A 27,771-nucleotide genomic window follows, 5' to 3' on the forward strand; every position below is an offset into this window, starting at 1 on the left:
AGAAGCTACGTGTTCTACTGCTGAGAATAGGATAAACTAAGATATGTTTCTACAAAGGAAATGAGCTTTTATTTCTGCAGTATTCCAGAGAGAGTTGTGCAATGCTTTCACAAAAAGAAATAGATTAAAGTTTTCTGGTTTATTTCTACAGCCTTAGTAAAAAATACTCTAAATCTAAATGTTGTTGTCCCTTTGATATAATAGAACAGAGGGACAAAGTTTTTACTAGAATATGCCAAATGATTTTCAAATTCCTGTCTTAGGTTAAGCACCAATATAACTGAAAGGATACTAGGCACTAGGAGCCAATCACTCCAGGTTTGTACCCTAGCTCTGCCACAAATTCACTGGCCTTGTAAGAAGTCAACCTAAAGGAACTCACTCCAGGTTTATTTCCCCAAACTGCCAAAGAAGGCACCTACATTAAACGATCTGTGATGTGAGCTCTACGGGCTCTTTCAGCTCCGTAGAGGATTCTAATAAGGTGTCATCCTATACATTTAATTTGGGCCATTCTCTCTTATATATGACCTATCTTGCACAATGAAGAGCATTTGTCACTTTCTACACACACGGGTCTTGGATCATTAATTAGGCCTCAAAAAACAAAACAAAAACAACAAAACAAAAAAACAAAAAACAAAAACCAGAATCAGATGCAGTATTAAGAAGAGATAAGAAAACAATTTAGAATGGTGGCTGATTATCACTGCCAATAAATAACACTTTCACTCTCATGAGTGACAATACAGAATAAGGTAGAGATCCTTTTGATTATTAGTCTCCCAATTTGAGGATAAGATTAATACCAGTACTGCTTCAATTTTATCTTGTCATTTGATAGACTACAGATACTATCATCTAAGCAACAAAAGCTTTCAGAGTCACTAGGTATAATATTGCTGAAGATAAAAGTACATGAATCTCTGAATTGCTAAAAGGGAAACTGGACAGGTAGATAATTATTTCAGAGATAAGACAATACATAAGGAAATATTTAGGTGAGCAACAAGAGAAGAATATTCAATAGCTAATGAAAAACAATAGAGAAGTGAGGAGGAAGAAAGTCATCTAGAAGAAAAATTAAGATGACGAGGAAGGAAATGTGAAATCATGTGAGAAGAACAAGGTGTCATGAAAACAACTACTATGTGTTTATTTGATCAATGTTGTCGACAACTGGTAATAAATCCTTCTTATGGATAATTCTATGAAGTAAAACATACTCTTGCTTCTAGGAACAGCAGTATTTATACCAAAGTTATACTTTAAAAATACTTAGGATAGGCATGCCTGGGTGGCTCAGTCGATTAAGTGTCTGCCTTCAGCTCAGGTCATGATTCCAGGGTCCTGAGATGGAGCCCTGTGTTAGGCTTCCTACTCAGTCTGCTGCTCCCTCTCCCTTTGCCCCTCCTCCCCAACTTGTGCTCTCTCTCACCTCTCCCTCTGTCAAATGAATAAATAAAATAAAATAAAAAATAATAAAATATAAAAATATTTAGAATATAAACAAAAACACAAGCTTAATTACAACAGCCCAAATGATCCAAATAACACCAAGGAAAATAATTTTTAATTAAACAAACATCTACACTGGATTTAATTATATATAGCTCTAAATATCAAAAATGGCTATGTTGAACTGCACCGTAAAGTCGAATATGTTTGTCAGTGCATTAGCCAGCATTTGAAATGACTTACTCTCACCTCATTAGGGATATTACAGGCTTTTTATTTTATTTTATTTTTTTTTAAGATTTTATTTATTTATTTATTTGACAGAGAGAGAGAGAGAGCACAAGTAGACAGAGAGGCAGGCAGAGAGAGGGGGAAGCAGGCTCACTGCCGAGCAGAGAACCCGATGCGGGGCTCGATCCCAGGACCCTGAGATCATGACCCGAGCCGAAGGCAGAGGCTTAACCCACTGAGCCACCCAGGTGCCCCTATTACAGGCTTTTTAATAAGTGCCTAGTGCTTATTTACTTGGGAAGATACTCTAGCTGAATCTTCAGAGTCTAAAAGAAAACAATATGGAGATAACGAGAAACTTCATAGTTGAGTTTTAAACATCAATCTATGACATTAGATCCAAGCAGACATGAAATGTGTCTTCTATTTAACCCTCTAAGATGCAAGGTGTTTAGCCACTATGAATTCATATATATCATGAGACCAACAAAGCAAAGCATTTCTGAGCAGATGCCTATGCTTAAGCAGGATGTGACGGGCTCTTCATAAAAGGGATCTTTTCTCCTACTGAGTGTTCGCAGCTTTAGGTTCTACACCACTTGCCTCTGCTCACTTTGCATGATCTCAGAGCAACATTTCCTGTGCGCTTTGGCATGAACAGCACACCTCCCACCAGTCAAAAGTACTCACTCACCATGGCAACATTCAGGCCTCCCACTTTCAAACTTTACTTTACTCTCTTCCCTCGCTATACTTTTGTTTCTCCTCTTTGGGATGCAGTTTCCCATTCAACTATCAGGGTAACACCTTTCCTAATGGAACCCAGCAGCCCAGACTGCTTTCCCCTACAACGCTAGCACAGCTTTCCACTAAGTCTATACCATAGTCAAGTTAACCAATGATTAAAGCGTAAAAGATAAAAGCAGGGGGGAAATGCAACTCATTTCTGCTTAGGATGTAGAACGCTAGAAAGAACAATGCTCCAACCCTTACACCACCATCTCCACCATCAAAATGATGCAAGTTAATGTGAAAAACGAAAACTTTTCTTGAACCCATGAGGGTTAACAGGACAACCAACTAACTTGAAATCTAAGGATAGACCAGTGCCTTCGAAAAAAGATGGGGCTGGAGCACTTGTTTACCTGGGAAAAAATGCCTGACACTATACAAGCCAGGAAAGAATTCAGCTAACATTTTTAATGAATTGCTAAAGGCCGAATGTGAACTAATGTGAAAATAGAGAACCTGTGGGAAGCATGGACACGAAGAACTCCACCACTCAAGGGCTCTTCTCCACAGACCTCCTGGGAATCATGAGAAAGACTGGGATAATAAAGATCAGTAACTTCAACAAAACAGCCTCTCTCAGAGTACAGGCCTGGGGGATGCAAATAGTAGCCACCACTGGAAAGGCATGAAGCTGAAGAATGGCAGAGATTCTTCAACTCTATCTCTTCTAGAGAATAAAAATCTTCATGACCTGAGGGAAAAGCAACAAAGCCAGATGACCTTAGAGCACAAATACAGCCCCACTGTAGCTAGAGGAAAGGAAAAGAAAAGCCCTCTATCCTACTAGAGACAAGAATATATGATGAGCCCAGGGTATCATAGGCTTTCTAAACCTGAGTTGAGGGCCGTATTCCCTAGACTCAGTGTCACAAAGCCAGCCTAAGACTGAGGGTGACCAGAACAACAGAAAATGCCCCTCTGACAAATATTGAATAACAAGGAACAGCAGTCTTCTGCTAATGGAGTGTCAAAATTGCAAAGAGATCTTTTCTGAGGCAAGGTGCAAAGGAAAGACCTATAGTTAAGGGTGGTATAAACACAACCTAAGCCTGTGGTGCACTGAAGAAAATAATAGCAACAACAAGTCAAAGTCAATTCAACTCCTGGCTAGGCTAATTCTCCTGCCCCATTAAAACCCTAGCAAAAGCCAAGATGGACCCATGTGTAGGTACAATACTATTTACCTCAGTCCTAAACAAGATGTTCAACATCCAACAAAAGACAAGGAATGCAAAAAGCAAGAAAAAAACCAACCCACTGTCAGGAAACAAAGCAAAAGATATAACTAGAGTAAGACCCAGAATAGAAGAAGTATCAAGTAGGGAATTTAAGATAATATAATACATGCTGAAAGTTCTCATGGAAAAAGTGCAAGACAACATGCAAGAAGAAATGGGGAATTTCAATAGAGATAGAAATTTAAAAAATAGAAATGTTACAAACAGGGAATGCAAGCTGGTGCAGCCACTCTGAAAACAGTATGGAGATTCCTCAAAAAAGTTGAAAATAGGTCTACCCTATGACCCAGTTATTGCACTACTGAGTATTTACCCCAAAGATACAAATGTAGTGATCCAAAGAGGCACCTGTGCCCCAGTGTTTATAGCTGCAATGCAACACCAAAACTATGGAAAGAGCCCAGATATCCACTGACAGATAAATGGATAAAGAAGATGTGGTGTATATATACACTGGATATTATGCAGCCATCAAAAAGAGCAATCTTGCCATTTGCAACAACATGGATGGAACTAGAAGGGATAATGCCAAGTGAAATAAGTCAATCAGAGAAAGACAATTATATGAACTCACTGATAGGTGGAATTTAAGTAACAAGGCAGGGGATCATAGGGGAAGAGAGGAAAAAATGAAACAAGACAAAACCAGAGAGGGAGAAAAACCATAAGAGACTCTTAATTTTAGGAAACAAACTAAGGGTTGCTGGAGGGAAGGAGGGTGAGGGGAATGAGGCAGTTGGGTGATGGACACTGGGAAGAGCATGTGTTGTGGTGAGCACTGGGTGTTGTGTTAAGACTAATGAATCACACACCTATAACCCTGAAACAAATAATACATTATATGCTAATTTAAAAAAAATTGGGGTACCTGGGTGGCTCAGTTGTTAAACATCTGCCTTCAGCTCAGGTGATGATCCCAGGGTCCTGGGATTGAGCCCCACATCAGGCTCCCTGCTCAGCAGAAAGCCTGCTTCTACCCTCTCCCACTCTACCTGCTTGTGTTCCCTCTCTCACTGTCCCTCCCTCCCTCCCTCTCTCTCTCTAATAAATAAATAAAATCTTTAAAAAAAAAAAAAAAAAAAGGAAAAAAAAATGTCACAAACCGAAAACATGGTAACATAAAGTAATTTACAATGAATGGGTCTCAACAAACTCAATAAAGACAAACAAACAGTAACTTGAAAATGGATCAACAGAAAATACCCAAACTGAAACATAAAGAGATAAAACAGAAAAAAAATAAATAAATAAATAAATAAATAAGAACAACAACCCAGAATGGTGAGAAATTTTCAAATAGTCTAAGATACATATAATCGGACTTCTAGAAGAAATAGAAAAAGAAAATGGGGCGAAGAAAATATTTGGAAAAAAAAATCTAAGAATTTTCCAAAATTGATGGCTGACATCAAACCAGAGAGCCAACAAATGCAGAGAACACCAAAGAGAACAAATACCAAATAAAATACATCTAGGCATTATATAATAAAAATGCTGAAAACCCAAAAATAAAGTGAAAATCTTTTTTTTTTAAAGATTTTATTCATTTGTTTGACAGAGAGAGAGATCACAAGTAGGCAGAGCAGCAGGCAGAGAGAAAGGGGGAAGCAGGCTCCCCACCGAGCAGAGAGCCTGACACAGGGCCATCCAAGAGCCCCTAAAGTGAAAATCTTAAAGGTGGCCAACAGGGAAAAAAGATATATGGCACACAGCAGGCCACGGATGCAAATAATAGAACTCTCCTTAGAAGCTATGGGAATGAGGGGAGCCTGTGTGGCTCAGTGGATGAAGCCTCTGCCTTCAGCTCAGGTTATGATCTCAGGGTCCTGGGATCAAGCCCCACATCGGGCGCTCTGCTTGACAGGGAACCTGCTTCACCCTCTCTCTCTGCCTGCCTGCTTTTGATCTCTCTCTGTCAAATAAACAAATAAAATCTTAAAAAAAAAGAAGATATGGGAATGAGAAGTCAATGGTGTTATATAGTTAATGTGCTAAAAGAAAAAAACAATGAAACAAAATTCCATACCCATTGAAAATATCTTTCAAAACCATAACAGAAACAATAGGTTTTTTTAAGGAAAACAAAAGCTAAAAAAACTCAAAGCCAACAGACCTGCTCTGCAAGATACGTTAAAGGAAGTCCTTTAGGCAGAAGGAACATATCAAACAAAAAGATGAATCTCCAAAAAGAAATGAAGAACACCATAAGTGGCATAAAGAAAGATAAAATTCATTTTTTTCTTATTTTAATTGCTGTAAATAAACTATCAGTGGCAAAAATAGTAACCATATTGTGTGTTTATAGAACAGGAGAAGTAAAATGTATGACTACAATGGAAGTGCTGGATATATACTGTTTTAAGTAATTTCTACTACATATTAAGTGCTATATTATTTAGGTAATTAAAGATATACATTGTAAACTTAGGGCATGCACATAAAAAAATTTTCTTAATAAGGGATATAAACTACAATGGAGATAAAATGTAATAATACAAAATAATCCAAAAGAAGGCAAAAAAAGAACCAAAAAGTACCTAAAATCTAGCAAGATGATAGATTTTAATCCACCTGTATCAATAATTACACTGAATATAAACGGTTTTATGAAACACTGTAAAGGACATATTGTCAGAATGGATATGAAAGCAACACCCAAGGATACTATAAGAAGCCCACTTTAAATACAAAGAAATAGGTAAATAGATGATAAGTAAAAAGGTATTATGGAAAAAGATATAACATGCCAACACCAGTCAAAAGTAAGCTGAATAGCTATTTTAATGTCAAACAAGGTACAGTTCAGAACCAGATATAGTATCAAGGATAAAAAAAAACTTTTAACAGGTTGTGGCAGGAAAAATATGACAGAATTGTTTAAATTTGTCTTCCATCTGGAACTTCTTTCTGATCTACAATAAGATGTACTTTTTACACAAGACAGATGAAGACAGAGCGTCCATAGGAAAGGACAGATAACTTTTTTCATGGATGAAAACCAAACCAGATACTAAAAATAATTATGACATATCACACAAAATATACTCCAATTTCAAAATGTCCAGGGTTTCCTAGTATTAGCTAAATGTCCTCTCAGTAATACAGTATTTTTTGTTTAAATAAAAAGTTCTACTTACTCAAAGTTTATAAAGAGTGATACAAATGAAAACAAGAAAAAAATTTATAGTCTTTGAAAAAGAATCATAATATATTCCACAAGTATCTGAATGTCAATTACATACTATTCATTGCTTAGGCACTGACTCATCACTGCACAAGCTCAGCTTAGTTTCCAACGATGTGCAAATAAAATACCAGCAACATACTATTTTTAAAGATACAACACATTTCTGCTTTTTAATAGAGTTTATTTACCTCAAAGCCAAGTCTATCCTTCTCTTTCCAAAAACAAAAATGTGTTACTTTCTTATCCCAGAATTCATCAGGCTTCACTACACAAACAAGGGACACCTCAGCTGGAACAACATTCTATAAAATACAAAAAAAAAAAAAAATCATAAATTATACATGTAAAATGAATAATTTATTAAAGTTATAAATTACTAGGTTTTCATGGTTGGGCTGAGTAATTAAAAGACCCTTGGAAAAGAATTAAAATAAGAAGAAATACTCCAAGCTTCAAAACATACATGGCAATAAAGAAATACTTGGAAAGGCAAGTCGATTCAGAAAAGATTTCAATGTAATATACACAGTACATGTAAATTATTTTTGTGTTGTACCGAATCTAATAGGTATATATTCAGATTAAACTGTAAGACAATTTTTAATTGGCAAACTACTACATTTGGTTTTTCTACTATATGAAAAAAAAATTTTTTAACAATCACCTTGGGAGAATTTCTTCAAAAGTGTAAAATCAATTTTCTCGTAAAATAAATTTCTTACTGGCCATTATACAAAAAAGCCCAGATTCTGCTGGATTATTAACTGGAAGAACAGGACTAGCTAATCTCTGACAAATACAATTTCACATTTAATAGATATGGTTATTCATATTACCTAAAGAAGAATGGAAGTTAAAATTTACTGAGTTAATAAAATATTCCATGTATATTCTATCAGCAAACCCCATACAGTCTATCTTTAAATACGATCTTAAACCTATCCATTTCTACCACCCACACTGCTAACATCCCCAAACGAGTCAGCTTTAAAAAAAAACAAAACAAAACAAAAAAAAAAACAAAAACAAAAACAGGCCGCCTTCCTTCCTTCACATTTTTTCATGCTCACAGTAAAATTCAAACTCCTTTCCAAAGCCTAGAAAGCCCTCCAGGCTCAGGGCCCCACTGACCCTCAAACCTTAGCTCATACCCTCCCCTCTTAGCTCATACCCCCACCATAGCCATACTAAGTTTCCTGCTGTTGCTGGAATATAACAAGTCTGTTTCCACCTGAGGCTTATACCCTTGACGTTTCCTCTGTCTGTAGTGTTTTTTGCCCTATACACCTAGGAAGAATGCTCCCTCCATTAAGATTCTACTCAAACACTCCCTTTACAGAGAGACCTTCCCTGACCACCCTATCTAAAGTTGCACCATCTGATTCAGTCATCTTCTACTACTGTATGTTGCCTCATAGCACTTATCACTGTCTGCTGTTACATTAATTAGTAGTTAGCCTAATTACTTACTGACTCCTTAAGTAGAACATTAGCTTCCCAATGGCAATTACCTTATCTATCATGTCACCCCTATATCTCCAGCCTATGACAGTGCCTGGCATATAGAAAACACTCCATAAATATCTGTTGAATAAATGAATTCACATCAGCAAGGAAATCTCATTCTCCCAATTTTACAGGAGAGTAAACTGAGTTTCAAAGAAGCTTTTCCAATATAACAGAGTTGTTTACTGATGGTACTAAAACAGAAACCAGGTCTGACTCTAAAGTTCTACCACACCATTTCAAATGTTCTACACCAGGAGTCAGTAAATTCTTTCCAAAAGTGTAGATAATAAATATTTTAGGCTTTGCAGGCTATGCAAAGTCTCTACTGCAACTACTTCAAGTCTGTCATTGTAGTATGAAAGTAACTATAAAAAATATAAATGAATAGACATAGCTGAGTTTCAATAAAACATTATTTACAAACTCTAGGGGTCAAATATCATTTAAGACGATAAATGGCACAACTGAATAATAATAAATTATGGTCACAATTAATTATTATTAATTAGGAGAAAATAGAAATCTTTCAATTTAAACACATTTTTGGGCACATAACAAATCTGGTGCCCTCTGCAATGACTGGGTTATGAGTAAGATAAATAAATTCAACAGTATCAAAAGTTATCAGAGTTTGGAAAATCTAGGCTAGACTGAGGTTTATTTATATATTGACTAGAGGAAGGCTATTACTTCAAAATGATTGAATATTAAAGTAGTGACAGACAAGAAAAACCAAACTACTCATTTTAGAGAATATTAGTTACAAACAAAGCCAACACTAAGCTCTGGGATCCCAAATAACTGGTACTAGTACCTTCTGAAATAAAAGCAATGAATGATTATGTATGTAAAAACTGTGTGAATAGGAGTAAACAAAAGGCCATTGCAACTTCTGAAAATGTTAACTATTAATAAATCCAAAAGTTGTTAAAATACCTATCAGAAAAGAAATCGCAAGAGGGGATTAAATCATCCACTGATTGTTCTTCAAAACTGCCACTGATCAAAGTCCAGTTCATACAGCAAGTCCCAAAGAGGTCATCTGTGACACAGTTGAATGACAGGATGAAAGGAAGAACACAAGGTCATAATTAATGGATTTCTCACCTAATAGTTATTTTAACAACTTTTACAAGAAAAGTTCATCTTTAGGGTTGGGATATAAAAGTACTGGGAATACACCAGACAAAAAAAGTGATGGAATACCAATCTGTGCTCCCTTAAAAAACTGATCCTCTGTGGGCTATATCCTTTCCAACCCAAAGGAGTAATTCTAATGATAAAGGTTTAGGCCACACATTTAAGAAGGTAATGGAAAGATAATTTGGATAGACCTCCAATACCCCCCACATTGGTAAATATACCCTTTGTAAAGGATAAAGCCAAGACTTGGGGGTTCCAACTGCAGCTCTTTCCCACGTTCATTATAAGAACCTAGTTATTTAAAATCTTTAAGCATGGGGTGTGTGGGTGCCTCAGTAGGTTAAGCATCTGCCTTCAGCTCAGGTCATGATCTCAGGGTCCTAGGATCAAGCCTGGCATCAGGTTCCCTGCTCAGCAGGAAGTCTGCTTCTCACTCTCCTCTGCTCATGCTTTCTCTCTCTCAAATAAATAAATAAAATCTTTTTAATAAGTGAAATGAAATGAAATAAAATAAAATAAAATAAAAACTCTGAGCCTCAGCTGATCTTTGGGATAATAGAACCTGCCTCCCAAGGTAGTGAGGATAAAGTTAAATGTGATTAATTTATAGAAAGTTTAGTACACTACCCGAACCATACTGAGCACTGAAATTACTAGTTCCCACCCCCCAAAATCCCTTTTTTCTAATCCCAAATAAAAAATAAAACATTAAGAACCATTCTTCTGGGGCACCTGGGTGGCTCAGTGGGTTAAAGCCTCTGCCTTCGGCTCAGGTCATGATCCCAGGGTCCTGGGATCAAGCCCCGCATCGGGCTCTCTGCTCTGCGGGGAGCCTGCTTCCTCCTCTCTCTCTGCCTGCCTCTCTGCCTACTTGTGATCTCTGTCTGTCAAATAAATAAATAAAATATTTAAAAAAAAAAAAAAGAGCCATTCTTCTTAGTTATCATTTAAAATTCTAAATTATGGAGCACCTGGGTGGCTCAGTCAGTTAAGTATCTGGCTTCAGCTTGGATCATGATCTCAGGGTCCTAGGATGGAGTCAGCAGAGGATTCCCTGCTCAGCAGGAAGCCTCCTTCTCCCTCTCCCTCTGCCACTCCTGTTTGTGCTCTTCCTCTCTCCCTCTCAAATAAATAAATAAAATCTTTAAAAAAAATGAAAATGAAATAAAATTTGAAATTATACTTCTTTCCACAGAACCCAAAAGCAGTTACTAATTATTTCTCAATTCATTTAAAATACTTGATCTTTCTTTCAATGTCACTGATATTTCCCTAACTGAATATTCACTATCCCATATAACTGTCAACTTCTATTTTCCCCAAACTGACCTGCCATCAAATCCCTTCATTATATTTATCTCTGAGCTATCACTAAGTTAGTGTTCCTTTTCACTTTCTTTCATCTAAATTAGATAATCTCTTTTATTTAACTCACTTAATTTCTACACTCTTGAAGACTTTCTAAGGAAACACAGATACATTAGAGCAATCTGCCACCTTTAAATCACTCAAATGGTTTATTTTTCCATTTCAGATCACAACATCCTCAATAACCTAATAATAAAGCAAAGAATGTTTACTAGGTAGGTAGGTACCTAGTTCAAGCAAACATCGTGAAATCTTCCTGTGAGGAACACAAGGAAATACAAAAACTAGTATCAGACCAAAGACTTTGCAACTGCAGCTGTTTATTAAATGCTGATTTGTGGGCTGCTCAAGTTCCCAAGGACACAGCTGTCAAGTACATTTCTTCCAGGAAGTACCACAAATCCTGGTACTCTTTAGAGGAAAGTACGGAACAGAAGGAAAAGACTGCTCAGAACCACATGAGAAGCTCTTCCAGACTAGACTTACCCAGTCCTGCTGCCACCTACAGTATCAGAATGGAGGAGACAGGGGACAATGTAGATATCACAGCACACAGAAACTCCCAGGTAAGTCTGACAATATCTTACACTTTTGGACTCACTGGCCTACTTACTAAATTATTTAAACACAACATACTATTTTTTATCATTTACAAATCTTTAGAATAGGTCTCAAATTTATTTTACTATTCAAATCAAACCTCTCAGAAATGAATTTTAAAAATCCAGTAGTGTGCATTTCAGAACTCAGTCACTGCTGAGAAGGTTGGGCACAGTGAAATAAATGAAATGCATTTGCCATTATCACTTTATCTGCTGCTATAAAATAAAACCATTTCCTAATAGTCAAAAATAAAATTACCTGTAGCATTAAGACTACTGTTTTCACCACATTCCACTGTGATTTTCTGCCATCCACAATCACGGTAAATCCTCTAGCCTTACACTTTTCACTGAAACAAACAAACAAACAAAATTACAAAGTATTAAAACAGGCTTCATACTTTATAATCCCAGATAAAGTCTATAGCTTAATCATATATGGCACAGAATTAATCTCACTTGGTTTGGTTTACACTGTCTTTAATAAAATTCTCAGAGTATCCTTTCAGTTTTTCAAGCAATTTGAGTTTTCTCCTTTTAGGAAAGACTGACAATTTACAAACTAATTTGGCAAGAAAATTACTCTAAAAGTACAGGGAAAATGTCCTAAAAAGAGAAGAAATCAGAACAACATTCAGTCTCAAGAGCCTTTCAATTTTTTCATTTATAAAATGGGATCCTAGTGAAGTATTTAACTAATGACTACCAAGTGCATACACACTTCTTGCCTCTCCTTCCTGCCAGAAGTAAAAGTGATAGTTTAAAACAGGTAGAAAATAGGGGCACCTGGGTGGCTCAGATGGTTAGGCAGCTGCCTTCCACTCAGGGCAGGATGCCATCAAGCCCCACATCGGGCTCTCTGCACAACAGTGAGTCTGCTTCTCCCTCTCCCTCCATAATCTCTCTCGCTTTCACTCCCTCTCAAATAAATAAATAAATAATTTTAAAAAGGGCGGGGGGCGCCTGGCTGGTTCAGTGCGTTAAGCCTCTGCCTTTGGCTCAGGTCATGATCCCAGGGTCCTGGGATCGAGCCTCACATCCGGCTCCCTACTCAGCAGGGAACCTGCTTCTCTCTCTCTCTCTGCCTCTCTGCCTACTTGTGATCTCTGTCAAATAAATAAATAAAATCTTTAAAAGTGGGGGCTGAAAATAGAGTAAGCTATTATTAAACCACTGGAAATGGATTTTTTGGTGTTCTTTTGGGAAAATTTAATGAAATGAGTGTGGGAGGCCGCAATAAGGCTTGAGACAAGGACCAAACCAGGCCCTGACTTGTGCCTCCTTTAAAGCCCAAATAACCTAACAAAAGGTTTAGGACGGGAAAAGTTGAGTCGCACTGAGAAAGGGTCTGTGCTATGTGTTGTGCGCTCACCTACGTGACTTCCCACAGGCTTGCTAAACAAATGAGAACAATTCGGTTGGGGTCGTAAGTTCACGGCTGGTCCTTGCTGCCCTAGTACAGCCCATAAATTACTTTCAGGTTTGCTGTATCAATACAGAACAATTGTACTGGCATCAGCCGTTTGGCATCACGAGGTCTGCTTATAGTCAATTGTGAAACTTATTATGGGAAATCGTGGTTGTTTAACTAGACACAGGTGTATTGCTTCTCCTATTGTAATATCACTATATATATGGCCTTAATGCTTTGAATAAACTTAGCACTGTTGGACATACTCCTCAGTGCTCCTCCCGCCCCCACCTCTCTGCTTCTCGAGTTCTTTTCTTCATCCTCTTACCCTCACGTTCCTGGTCGATTTGTCGCTCCGGCCACGATAAATGAGGTAGTATCTGGTCTACATAGTAGTTGAAAACTTGACTACACCATGTCTGAACATACACCCCCTTCACCTTTGCATTCTCAATTACTTGACCAGCAAAATATTCTCTTGAGTGTTAGAATATGTTACTGCTATATATTACATTCAATTATTCCAGTAATATCTAAAAACTTCTCAGAAGCCTACCCTAGTAAAATACAACTACACTAAAAAACTCCAAACCCCATAGCTACTTCATGATTATTATTTTTTTACTTATAAAATGAATTCAGTGCGAGGATCTCAACTGCTCTCTCTCCAATAGTGGAAGAAACTGCAGTTTTGCTTAGCAGAGCAAGGATTTGGTAGTGAAACCTCTCCACACTCAAAGTCCTATCAATCACATACATTATAGAAAAGGTAATTGGCAAATCCTTTCCTAAGATTTAAATCCAGCAATCCAGGGGATTTTACTAATCCTGCCTTACTTCCTCCAAGTTTTCACATTAGACTCAAGAGGTTTCTTAGAGAAGTAATGTCTAAATCTACCAAGCAACAGTAAGGTTAGAAGTATGAGGATGTTACTGCTAAAGATTTATAAGAACAGGGGCTTGGGGCACCTGGGTGGCTCAGTGGGTTAAGCCTCTGCCTTCGGCTCAGGTCATGATCTCAGGGTTCTGGGATCGAGCCCCGCATCGGGCTCTCTGCTCAGCAGGGAGCCTGCTTCCTCCTCTCTCTCTCTCTGCCTGCCTCTCTGCCTACTTGTGATCTGTCAAATAAATAAATAAAATCTTTAAAAAAAAAAAAAAAAAAGAACAGGGGCCTCTGTAGGCAGGGACAGAAGCTGAGCTTCCAAAGAACAAGCAACGGTTCAAAAGATAAACTGAAATATATGTCTGTACAAAAAACATGCACACAAGTGTTCACAGCAGCGTAATTCCTAACAGCCAAAAGTAGAATCAAATGTCCAAGAGTGATGAACAGAAAAACAAAACATGGTAATCTATATAACAGAGTATTATCCACTATAAAAATGAATGAAGTACTGGGGCACCTAGGTGGCTCAATCAGTTAAGTCTTCAGCTCAGGCCATCTCAGGATCCTGGGACTGGATCCTGAGATGTCCTGTGGTACTTTCTTCTCAGTTGGCATGTGCTTCTCAGAAATACAGGTTACATGACCATTTTGTTAAAGAAGTTTTACACGGTAACACATTTTTATTTCAGACAGAGTCTACTTCTCCCCCTCTTCCTCCCCCTGTGCTGGTGCTCTCTCTTTCTCAAATAAAATCTTAAAAAAAAAAAAAAGGGGGGGGGATTAAGTACTGATACATGCTACAACATGGATAAACCTTGAAAACATCAAGCTAAGTGAAAGCAGCCAGAAACCAAAACCCACATATTGTACAATTCCATTTATATGAAATGTTCAGAATAAACAAATATACAGAGACAGAAAGCAGATCAGTAGCTGCCAAGGGCTAGGAGGAGGAGAGAATGGGGAGTGACTGCTAATGGTGCAGCATTTCTTTTCGGGCCAATGAATGAGTGTGTGTAATGGTCACACAACCTTGCCAATACACTGAAAAACACTAAATTGTATACTTTAAAAGGCTGATGTTTAAGGTATGTGAATTACAACTCAATAAAAAAAATGGTGAAGTACTCCATTTTTGGATTTTGCATTTTAAAATAAATGACTCACTAAGTATTCTTTGGCGGGGGGGAATGTGATGCAATACAGTAATCACTTTGGATTAGCAAAAACATATAAAAAACTTGGTTGGGGAAGCAAATCTGACATCTAATTGCTAGTTGTAGGATCAAGTAAGGAGGAAATTCTTAGAGTTCCACCAACAAGCCATCTAGGAAAACCACTATAACTCAAATAGGATCCAAGTAACTTAGGTAAGGATACTTCACCAAAAGAGACCGACCTTGATAAGGCAGCTGGCTATTGAGCGGTCTTCAGAAAAGTAAATGCAACTCAGGGTCTCTACCAATGCCTTATGGAAATCTGCAAGCAGGAGAGATAAGACACAGAGTTGTCCAGTAGGAGGCCTTCCCTTGTTGGTACTACAGCCAAGAGAAGTGTGCCATCCTTATAATGTGGTAATTTCTTCTCAACTGGCATGTGCTTCTGAAGAGATGTAGGTTACATGACCATTTTGTTAGAGAAGTTTTACACGAATAACATTTTTATTTCAAAGCACACTCTAATCCGTATAGTAAGAGAAAAAATATTGACACTTGCAAATATCATCTGCAGTGATCTTAAGGGCATAAAGTACTCTAAATTTAATTTCTTAGGATACTTAAAAATAGACTTAATCATAATTTTCTCACATTTTGCTAATATAATGAAAATTCATACAACTGAAAGACACTATTTGAAAACTGCAAAACCAAGTGATGTTTCAAATACATGAAAGGATTGTTTTTCTTTTTCTTTTCTTCATTCCTACAAGTGAAGTGATAGTTTCAAGTGTTTTTTAACATACTTCAGAAGCATGTTCTGTCCTTTATAAAAGGGTATGTCAGAGGAGCTGCAGTACTAGTATTAATAAACTCTTACTGCTTTTAACATGGGTGGCTCAGTGGGTTAAACCTCTGCCTTCAGCTCAGGTCATGATCTCAGGGTCCTGGGATGGAGCCCCACATCCGGCTCTCTGCTCAGCAGGGAGCCTGCTTCCGCCTCTCTCTCTGCCTACTTGTGATCTCTCTGTGTTAAATAAATAAAATATTAAAAAAAAAAAAGAACAATGACAAAGAAATCTCTTAACACTATCTCCTTGTTCTTCTCCCATTAGAGCTTTTTGAGGGTGAGGTGGCTGAGTTAAAACTTCGGTTAAGAGGAGAGGCTCCTTAACAAGCCTACTCACTTTGATTAGAAACAGACGGTCAATTGATTTCTCGGGTCCAGTAGCTCCTCACTAATTTCTGTGATTACAATTAAGGGTTCCTTCTTTTTCACTCATACAGCTCTGCTTACATTTATATTATGGCAACTAATTTCACTTGTGCTTTTATTGTAATTACTTATTTACAATTTATCTTCATTAGATAACATGCTTCCAGAAAGCAAGGGTATTCTCTTACTGATACCCTGGCAGCTTTTAGCACAGTGCTTTAAACACAAACAGCCTTCAAAGATGTTAGAGGGTGCACTACACATCACTCCCTAGTCAGAAAGCAGTAATGGCTTTCCTTCTTCAGAACTGAAGCCTTTACCATGGCCTACAACGTCCTCTATGATCTGATTCTAGCTTTTCTCATCTGACCACAGTTCTAAAACTCTGAACCTCTCTAACTGCTCCCACCATACCACCTCCTTTTTGATCCCACATTGTGCTGATCCTGTTCTGCCTCAGGGTCTTTGCACTAACTCTGTCATAAATGTTCTTTCTTAAATGCTCTTCCATTAGATACCTGTACAGCTTGTCCCTCACTCCCATCATCTCTGCTAAAACATTATCCTATCATTTTATAAAATATTGCCACACATGCCATCTTCTCTTCTTTTCATGCTTTGTTTTCATAGCATTTATGAACATCCAATATATTGTGAATTTATTTGTAATATTCATTGGATCATCACATATAAGGCCCATAATAAGGGTGGGACTGGGTCTCCTTTGTTCACCCATTTTCTTAGCATCTAGAACAATGAGAAGCTTATTTTAGGGTCTTACATATTTACTGAGTGACTTGAAGACTTATGATCTTAACACCTATGTGATTTTTGGTAAATCATTAAACCTCTGCATTCTGATCTTTATTCTGTAACACAAATGAGTTTTTCTACAATTAGGAAGAACTGACCTTAAGATCCAAGTTTGAATTTTTAAAAAAATCAAAACTTGAAAAAAATGGAAAGGTAAATTTTATAGATTTTGAATCACTACAGAATCAATAGTAATCTGATAAAGATTAATCTGGGCAAGTACTTGGCAGTATTTCTACAAAAGATTTAAGAATAGAAAAGGTGGTAGTCTAGATGATTGTTAAGGTACTTTCCAACCCTAATGAGGTTCCATGATTCTACAATTAGATGATCAACAAGTTCCCTTTACACTAGAAAAATACTGATTTTTAAATACAGGTATTTTATTTTTTTTAATTGTTTTTCCACATTCTTTTTTTTGTTAGGACTTTATTTACTTGAGAGAGATTTAAGATTTTATTTATTTATTTAAGAGAGAGAATGAGAAAAAGAGAGAGAGAGAGAGAGCATGGTCAGAGGGAGAAGGAGACTCCCTGCTAAGCAGGGAGCCAGATTTGAGACTCAATCCTGGGAACCCCAGGATCATGACCTGAGCTGAAGGCAGTCACTTAACCAACTGAGCCACCCAGTCGCCCCAGGTATTTTACTTTATTTTATATTTTATTTTTTAAAGAATTTATTTGATAGAGAGATCACAAGTAGGCAGAGAGGCAGGCAGAGGGAGAGGGAAGATGGCATGTGTGGCTCTGCTGAGCAGAGAGCCCAATGTGGGGCTTGATCCCAGGACCCTGAGGTCATGACCTGAGCTGAAGGCAGAGGCTGAACCCACTGAGCCACCCAGGCGCCCCCCAGGTATTTTATTTTTATTGTACTTTGCTTTACTGCACTTCAGAGATACTACATTTTTTACAAATTAAAGGTTTGTGGCAACCCTGCATCCGTCAACTCTACAGGTGCCATTTTTCCAACAGCTTTTGCTCGCTTTATGTCTCTGTGTCGTATTTTAGTAATTCCCGTAATATTTCAAACTTCAAATTATTATATTTGTTATGGTGATCTGTGATCTTTGCTGTTCCTACTGTCATTGTTTTGGGGTGCCAAAAACCATACCCTTGTAAAATGGAGAATTTACTAAGTGTTGCGTGTTCTGTTTCTATCTACTGGTTGTTCCCCTGTCTCTCCCTCTCCTTGGGCCTCCCTAGTCTCTGAGACACAATAATACTGAAATTAGTCTAATTAATTACCCTTCAGTGGCTTCTAAGTGTTTAAGTGAAGTGACAAGTCTCATGTCTTTTACTTTGAAACAAAAGCTAAATATGATTAAGCTTAGTGAGGAAGGCATGAGCTATAGGCTAAAAATAACACAGGCTAAATAAAAGCTAGGTCTCCTGCACCTGTCAGCCAAGTTATAAATACAAAAAATATTTATGGAAGGAAATTAAAAGTGCTACTCCCACCATACCACCTCAAATGAATAATAAGAAAGCAAAACATTCTTGTTACTGATATGGAGAGAGTTTGAGTGGTCTGGATAGAAAACCAAACCAGCCACAACATTCCCTTAAGTCAAAGCCTAATCCAGGGTAAGCCCCTAATTTTCTTCAATTCTAGGAAGGCTGAGAGAGGTGAGGAAGCTGCAGGATAAAGTCTGAAGCTAGCAGAGGTTGGTTCATGAGGTTTAATCACAGAAGCCATCTCTGTATTGTAAAAGTACAAGGTAAAGTTGCAAGTGCTGATATAGAAACTGCAGGAAGTTCTCCACCAAAATATCTAGCTAGGATCATTAATGGAAGTGGCTACACTCTACAAAAGATTTTCCATGTAGACAAATAGCCTTCTACTGGAAAAAGATGCCATCTAGCACTTGTACAGCTAGAGAGGAGAAGTCAATGTGGCTTCAAAGGACAGGGGCACCTGGGTAGCATAGTCAGGTAAGTGTCTGACTCTTGGCTTTGGCTCAGTTTGTGAACTCAGGGTCCTGAGACTGAGCCTCATGTCTGGCTCCATAATCAGCACAGAATCTGCTCAAGACTCTTTCCCTCTCCCTCTGCCCCCAACCACCCCAGGGCATGCTCTCTCATGTGCACTCTCCCGCTCTAAAATAATTAAATAAATCTTAAAAAAAAAAAAAAAAAATTCAAAGGACAGACTGACTCTTTCAGAGGCTGATGCAGCTGGTGACTAAATTGAAGCCAATGCTCATTTACCATTCTGTCAATCCTAGGGCACCTGGGTGGCTCAGTTAATCAATTAGTCAGTTAGACTTGATATCAGCTCAAGTCTTGATCTCAGGGTCGTGAGTTCAAGCCCCACTGGGCATAGAGACTACTTGCAAAAATTAAAAAATAAAAAGGAATTATGCCAGGGTGCCTGGGTGGCTCAATGTGTTAAGCCTCTGCCTTCAGCTCAGGTCATGATCTCAGGATCCTGGGATCGAACCCCGCACTGGGCTCTCTGCTCAGCACGGGGTCTGCTCCCCACCCACAACCTGCCTCTGACTACTTGTGTTCTCTGTCTGTTAAAAAATTATAAATAAAATCTTTAAAAAAAAAAAAGGAATTATGCTAAATCTACAATTCCTGTGCTCTATAAATGAAACAAACTCTGGATTAAAATACATCTGTTTATAACATGGTTTACTGAAAGGGTTTAAGCTCACTGTAGAAACCTACCGCTCAGGAAAATACCTTTTAAAGTATTACTGTTCGTTGACAATCCTTCTGATCACCGAAGAGCTCTGATGGAGATGTACAATGAGATTAATGTTATTTTCATGCTTGCTAACATGACATCCATTCTCCAGCCTATGGACCAAGGAGTAACTCTGACTTTCAAGTTTTATTATTTGAGAATATTTCATTAATCCATAGCTGCCAGAGATAGTGATTCCTTTAATGGATCTGGGCAAAGTAAACTGAAAGCCTTCTGGAAAAGATTCACCATTCTAGATCCTATTAAAGAACATTCATTGATTGATGGGAAGAGGTTAAAATATCAACATTAACAAAAGTTTGGAAGAAGTTGATTCCAACCCTCATGAATGACTTAGGGATTCAAGACTTCAGTGGAGGAAGTAAATGCAAATAATGCTTTTCTGTCATATTCATTCACTGCAGTGGTCTAGACTTGAACCTGCAATTATCTCCAAGATTCGCCTGTATACACTGAATATACTGTTGAAAGAAAATGTTAAGACAAAAATGTTTTCAATATTTCTTTTATAATACTGTATTATTTCATTTGTTAATTATCAACTGTGATAGATCTAGATTAAATGTGACTAAATACTGACACTTATCAATAGGTACTGCACTATGATTACAGCAGAGGTGGCTGTAGGGCAGTAATTAGGAACACAGGCTAGCAGCCAAACTGCCAGGTTCAAATACCCCTTTTACCCCTGATTTACCACATGCTCTTGGTCAAGATACCTAAAATTGCCCACTCTTTCTATGTCTCAGATCCCTCATACACAAGACAGGGATAATGATGACTATATTCATCATAAGTTTGTTATGAGAATTAAATGACTTAATGTTATCTGTTATTTCCTTAAATATAAGATATTCTTTTCACATATGCCTCCCAATCATCCATAAGTAAATCCTCAGGTCCATTTGAATTTAAAGTCCTAAAAAGGAAAGCAAGACCATCCTAGAAAATCTTCTTATCCATCAAAATAGTTTCTACTGAGCCACCAACTTCAGTATGCTTATTTGATTTTCCAACAATGTAAGATGTGCTGAGAATGGTCAGTTACTAGGTCCAATCAGCCCACACTTGAGAAACCGAACTAGTAAAATAAAATAAAAAGTACCCATAAGCCATACTGACCACTGACTAAGAATGAGGTACTACACTGACTTATGAAAAATACAAATTATAAGATAGAATTTCTCCCCTCAAGGAGCTCAGAATCCCTTAGTGTCTACTCTATATTCATTGACATTACATTATTTAATGTTACTAGGGAAACAATATATGCTTTTGAAATTTAAAAAAAAAAGACAAATAATAAATGTAAAAATAAAATAAAAATTTGGGCACCTGGGTGGCTCAATCAGTTAAGCATCTGCCTTTGGCTCAGGTCATGATCCCAGGGTCCTGGGATTGTACCCCACATTGGGTTCCCTGCTCAGCAGGGAGCCTGCTTCTCCCTCTCCCTCTGCCCCTGCTCATGTTCTCTCTCTTGCTACCTCAAATTAATAAAATCTTTACAAATAAATAAATAAATACTTAAGAATCATCATTAAACATATCATGGCTTACTTAACTCCTAAAGAATCAGAAGCAGCAAGGACTATAAGTGTGGATAACAGCAGAATCTGGAAGAGATCTACATAAAGAAGCTAATAAAATTTAATGTCAAAGGAGGATGTATTAAAGGACATAAAGAATATAGAACATAAAGAATATGATCAAAGGCACCAAATACTAATTTGATAAAGTTTCTTAATTTCTCTGCCCTTTTTCATCTATGAAACAGAAATAATAATACTATCTTATTATTTTGAAAACTGAGTTAATACAATACTTAAAACTAAGTGCTTTGCATAATAAGTGTTTAAGAAATATTAACTGAAAAGATGAGTCGAATCATATAAGGTCTTGGCACAGCATTTAAGAAGGCTGAAAGACTGCTTTTGAGAGCAAAGACCTAGTCTTTCCTGCCTTCACAATGCAAGGCATACAAAATAAGTGGCTACTGAACTGAATTCACTGTGCAGTAAGAAAAAGAGGAGGTCAGAGAAAACTGGGAAGGAGGAAACTATCGCATCAGTGAAATTAATCCTGTTTTTGTGCACAAAGTGGAAAGAGAATAGGGACAGAGAAGTTAGCTTGGCTATTGTACTAGTCTAGCTTGACAACTCAGTCATCCCTTGATGTGAACTGAAGCATATATGAAAAGGAAAGAGAAAGTAGAGAAAAATAAAAACTACATGACAAATAAAGCAAATACTGGCTTAGTAGTCTAGTATTGGACTGGTTTTGAAATTGCGCATTATAAATTTTCAATACATATGTGTTGTATGAAGTGAGATGATTATTAAAAACAACAACACTACTCATCAAGAGCATAAAGAATGCTCAGGAGAGCCAGGGTGGCTCAGTCAGTTAAATGCCCTACTCTTGATTTCAGTCCAGGTCAAGATCTCAGGGTCAGAGATCTTGAGATTGAGACCTGTGTCAGATTCTATGCTGCATGTGGAGTCTTCTGAAGATTCTCTCTCCCTCGACCCCTCCCCATCCCATGCTTGCTTGCTCTCCCTCTATAAAAAATTTAAAAAATCTAAAAATTAAAACAAAACAAAAAGCATGTTCAAAGCACTTAACCACAGTGTTTTGAAGTAACTCTAAGGTCAAGGCAATTATAACCCCATTTGCTAAAAGTACATTTCTTAAGGAGGAAAAAGGAAGGTGCTGTGGCTCAAACTTCCTTGGTCCTACAAGTCTCATTAAAAAAAAAAAAAGAGGAACGCCTTCCCATACTCTTACAGACTATACTGAAACTTCCAAAGTCTAAGAAGACAAATCAATGATCAATTAAGGGTGTTAGATTCATATTCAAACTATCTTCTAATTGCTCCGCAGAGTCCTATACACTCCAAGAAGGCTCCTTAAAAGTGTGAGGGGGGGCACAGCAGTGGAAGTGGAGTTTGAGAAGGGAAGATGATAATGAGCAGAAATGGCTATGGCCCTCCATTTCTATATGTTTTATAAATTTGGCTTCCGTGTCAGATTTTCACTGAAGAAAAATGTCCATAGGTAGATTTTTTTTTTAATTCTGAACATACAGAATATATATCTTACAGAATACTAGTAGCTACACAGTCCAGAAGGGAATGGCATGATATATTTCAAGTGCTCAAAGAAAACAAAACAAAACAAACAAACAAGAACCTTCAACCAAGAATACCCTACCTAGCAAGATCATCACTTAGAATTGAAAGATAAAGAGGTTCCCGAACAGGAGTTTAAAGGAGTTCATCACCACCAAAACAGTCCTATGAGAAATGTGAAAGGGCATTCTTTAGTGGAAAACAAGAGAACATAACTAGAAGAAAATTATGAGAAAAGTTCACAGGTAAAAGTAAACACAGATTAATTACTTATAAAGCCAATATCAAGGTTAAAGCACAAAAGGAGTAAAGTCAATTATATCCAAAAAATTCCAAGGGATACACAAAATAAAAAGATAAAAAATATGAAACATATACATAAAATGGAGGGGTAGTAAAAATTTAGTGATTTTTTTTTATGATTTTATTTATTTGACTGAGAGAGACAAAGCGAGAAAGGGAACACAAGCAGGGGAAGCAAGTGAGGGAGAAGCAGGCTTCCCACTGAGCAGGGAGCCCGATGCAGGGCTCGATTGCAGAACCCTGGGATCATGACCTGAGGCAAGGCAGATGCTTAACAACTGAGCCATCCAGGTGCCCCAAATGTAGTGCTTTTAGAATGTGTTCCAACTTAAGCAACTATTGACATAGACTGCTATACATATAGGATATTACACATAAATCTAACAATAACCACAAATCAAAAACCTATAATAGATACACAAAAAAATAAAGAGAAAGGATTCCACACAGAACACTAAAAAAAGCTATCAAGTCATAAGAGAGCAGGAGAAGAACAGACAAGAACTACAAAAACCAGAAAACAATTAACAAAATGGCAGTAAGTACATACCTATCAAAAATTACTCTAAATATAAATTGACTAAATGCTCCAATCAAAAGACATGGGGTGACTGAATGGATTAAAAAAAAAAAAAAAAAAGAGCTGCCTACAAAAGACTTATTTCTAACCAAGAAACACACAGAAGGAAAGTGAAGGGATGGAAAAAGATACTCTAGGCAGAAGGACGCAAAAAAGAAAAAATGTTGGGCTAGCAATACTTATATCAGACAAAACAGACTTTTAAAAGGAAGACTGTAGCAAAAGACAAACACTGGGCATTACATAGTGATAAAAGGATCCACCAAACAAGAGAATGTAACAATTGTAAATATCTAGGCACACAACATAAAAGCACCTAAGTACATATAACAAATTTTAATAGACATAAAAGGAAAAACTGACAGTGATATAATAGTAGAGGACTTTAACACCCCACTTACATCAGTGGATAGATCAGCTGAACAGAATTATTAACAAGGAAACAATGGCTTTGAATGACACACTAGGCTAGATGGACCTAAAAAATACAAAAAGTAAATACAGAACAACCCAACCAAAAAGAGCAGAATAAATATATCTTCAAATGCACATGGAACATTCCAGGATAGATAACATGTTAGGTCACAACATAAGTCTTAGTAAATTTAAGGGACGCCTGGGTGGCTCAGTTGGTTAAGCAGCTGCCTTCGGCTCAGGTCATGATCCCAGCGTCCTGGGATCGAGTTCCGAATCGGGCTCCTTGCTCTGCAGGGAGCCTGCTTCTCCCTCTGCCACTCTGTCTGCCTGTACTCACTCCCTCCCTCTCTCTGACAAATAAATAAATAAAATCTTAAAAAAAAAGTCTCAGTAAATTTAAGAAGACTGACATCATATAAAGCATCTTTTCCTATCACAACACTATGAAACTAGAAATCAATTACAAGAAAAAGAACTAGAAAAAACACAAACAAAATGGAAGACGAACATGCCACTAAACAACCAACAGGTCAATGAAGAAACCAGAAAAAAAAAAAAAATACATGTATACAAAACCAAAAACAAAGAGTATAAAATCTTTGGGATGCAGCAAAAGCAGTTCTGCAACAGAAGTTTTTAATGATACAAACCTACCTCAAGAAACATGAAAAATCTCAAATAAACAATCTAATCTTACACCAAAAGGAACTAGAAAAAGAACAAAAAACAAAACCCAATGTCAGAAGGAAGGAAATGATAAAGATGAGGGTGGAGATAAATAAAATAGAGACTATAAAAAAATTAGAAAAGTTCAAAGAAATGAAGAGTTGATTCTTTAAAAAGACAAAACTGATAAACCTTTAGCTGAACTAATCAACAAAAAACAGAATTCAAATAAAGTCAGAAAGGATGAAGGACACTGATACCACAGAAATATAAAGAATTAGGAGATAATGCTATAAAAAATATGCCAACAAATTAAACAACCTGGATGAAATGAATCAAATCCTAGAAACACAATCTTCTAAAAGTGCATCAGGAAGAAATAGAAAATTTGGACCGACTGATTTCTAGTAACAAAACTGAACTAGTAATCAAAAATCTCCCAAACAAAAGTCCAGGACAAGATGGCTTTGCAGGTAAATTCTACCAAATATTTAAAGAATTAATACCTATTCTTATTCTAGAATAGAATAAGAAAAATTGCTTATTCTAAAAAGTAGAAGAGGAAGGAAAACTTCCAAATTCATTCTATAAGGCCGACATTATCCTGATACCAAAACCAAAGATAACACAGAAAAAGAAAAATACAGGCCATATGCCTAAAGAACATGGATGCAAAAATCCTCAACAAAAGGTAAGCAAAGCACATTTTTTAAAGGGATCATTCACCTTGACCAAGTAAGATTTATTCCAAGGTTGAAAGGATGGTCTGATATTTGCAAATCAATCAATGTGATGCCATGACATTAACAAGAGAAAAGATAAAAACTGCATGATTATGTCAATGGATGCAGAAAACCATCTAACAAAACACAACATCTGTTCATGATAAACATATCAACAAAGTGAGTTTAGAAGGAACATACCTCAACACAATAAAGGCCATATAAGAAAAACCCACAGCTAACATCATACCCAATGGTGAAAATGGAAAGCATTTCCTTTAAGATCAGGAACAAGACAAGGAGGTCCACTCTCACCACTTTTATTCAACATAGTACTGGAAGTCCTAGCCACCTGTCATTATCTGAAGATGACATACACAGAAAACTCTTAAGATGCCATCAAAAAACTATTTAAAGTAATAAATGAAATCAGTAAAGTTGTAAGATACAAAATTAAAGAAATCTGTTGCTTTTCTATACTCTAGTAACAACATAGCAGAAAGAGAAATTTTAAAAATCTCGGAGCACCTGGGTGGTTCAGTCAGTTGGGCATCTGCCTTGGGCTCAGGTCATGGTCCCAGAGTCCCAGGATCAAGCCCCAAGTTGGGCTCCCTGCTCAGTGGGGAGTCTGCTTCTGCCCCTACCCCTACTCCTCCTTCGCTCTTTCTCCCTCTATACCTCAAATAAACAAATAAATCTTAAAAAAAAAAAGAAAGAAAGAAAGAAAGAAAACAATCTCATTTACAATTGCACCAAAAAGAATAAAACACCTAGGAATAAATTTAACCAAGGAGATAAAATCCTATACTCTGAAAACTATGACTGATGAAAGAAACTGAAGACAACACAAACAAATGAAAGATAGAACATGTTCACAGACTGGAAGAATTAATGTTAAAATGTCCACACTACCCAAAGCAATACTGATTCAATTCAATCCCTATCAAAATTTTTCACAGAACTAGAACAAATAATCCTAAAGTTTATATGAAACCACAAATGCCCTTGAATAGCCAAATCAATTTTAAGAAAGAACAACAAAGGGCGCCTGGGTGGCTCAGTGGTTTGGGCCTCTGCCTTTGGCTCGGGTCCTGGGATCGAGTTCCGCATCGGGCTTTCTGCTCAGCAAGAAGCCTGCTTACCTCTCTCTCTCTCTCTCTGCCTCTCTACCTACTTGTAATCTCTCTCCCTCTTTCTGTCAAATAAATAAGTAAAATATTTAAAAAAAAAAAAAAAAGAACAACAAAGCTGGAGGTATCACAATCCCAGATTTCAAGATATACTACAGTATCAAAACAGTATGGCCTTGCACAGGGACAGACACAAGATTAGCAGAGCAGAACAGAGAGCCCAGAACTAAACCCACACTTGTATGGTCAATTAATCTCTTACAAAGGAGGCAAGAATATACATACAATGTGGAAATGAGTCTTTTCAAAAAATGGTTTTGGGAAAACTAGAGAGCTACATGCAAAAGAATGAAACTGGACCACTTTCTTACACCATACACAAAAATAAAGTCAAAATGGATTAAAGACCTAAATGTGAGAAATGAAACCATAAAAATCCAAACAAAACACAGACAGTAATCTCTTGGACATTGGCTTTAACAACGTATTTATGGATATGTCTTCTCGGGCCAGGGAAACAAGAGCAAAAATAAACTATCAGGAGTACACAAAAATAAAATGCTTTTGCACAGCAAAGGAATCATCAACAAAACAAAAAGGCAACCTAGGAGAAGCTGTTTGCAAGTGACATACACAATAAGGGGCTACTATCTAAAATATATAAAGAACTTCTACAACTCAACACCAAAAGACAGTAATAGGATTTTAAAAATGGGCAGAAGACCTGAAAAGACATTTTTCCAAAGAAGAGATACAGATGACTAATACACACATAAAAAGTCGCTCAGGGCGCCTGGGTGGCTCAGTGGGTTAAGCCGCTGCCTTCGGCTCAGGTCATGATCTCAGGATCCTGGGATCGAGTCCCACATCGGGCTCTCTGCTCAGCAGGGAGCCTGCTTCCCTTCCTCTCTCTCTGCCTGCTGCCTACTTGTGATCTCTGTCAAATAAATTAAAAAAAAAAAAAAAGTCACTCAATATCACTAATAGGAAAATGCAAATCAAAATCACAAGGAGAAGACACTCCACACCAGTAAGAATAATTAGTATCAAAAAGAGAAGAAATAACAAGTACTGACAAAGATGTAGAGAAAAGAGAACCCTC

General features: G+C 37.2%; 1 protein-coding gene across 2 annotated transcripts in view; it reads right to left on the bottom strand.

Moving 5' to 3' along the window:
• Window positions 1–27,771, bottom strand: part of SESTD1 (SEC14 and spectrin domain containing 1) — a 94,345-nt gene that overhangs the window by 56,998 nt on the left and 9,576 nt on the right. Inside the window, exons 3-4 of one of the 2 annotated variants that reach the window (XM_032856025.1) lie at window positions 11,788–11,878; window positions 7,095–7,208 (exon numbers count right to left, since the gene is read on the bottom strand). In XM_032856025.1, the coding sequence (XP_032711916.1) occupies window positions 7,095–7,208; window positions 11,788–11,878 (205 nt within the window). The remainder of the gene's footprint in view (window positions 1–7,094; window positions 7,209–11,787; window positions 11,879–27,771) is intronic. The other variant, XM_032856026.1, reaches the window with a different exon arrangement.

This window comes from Lontra canadensis, unplaced genomic scaffold, assembly GCF_010015895.1.
Source record: "Lontra canadensis isolate GAN:19392208 unplaced genomic scaffold, GSC_riverotter_1.0 scaffold11, whole genome shotgun sequence".
In the NCBI taxonomy this organism is placed as follows: Eukaryota; Metazoa; Chordata; class Mammalia; order Carnivora; family Mustelidae; genus Lontra; species Lontra canadensis.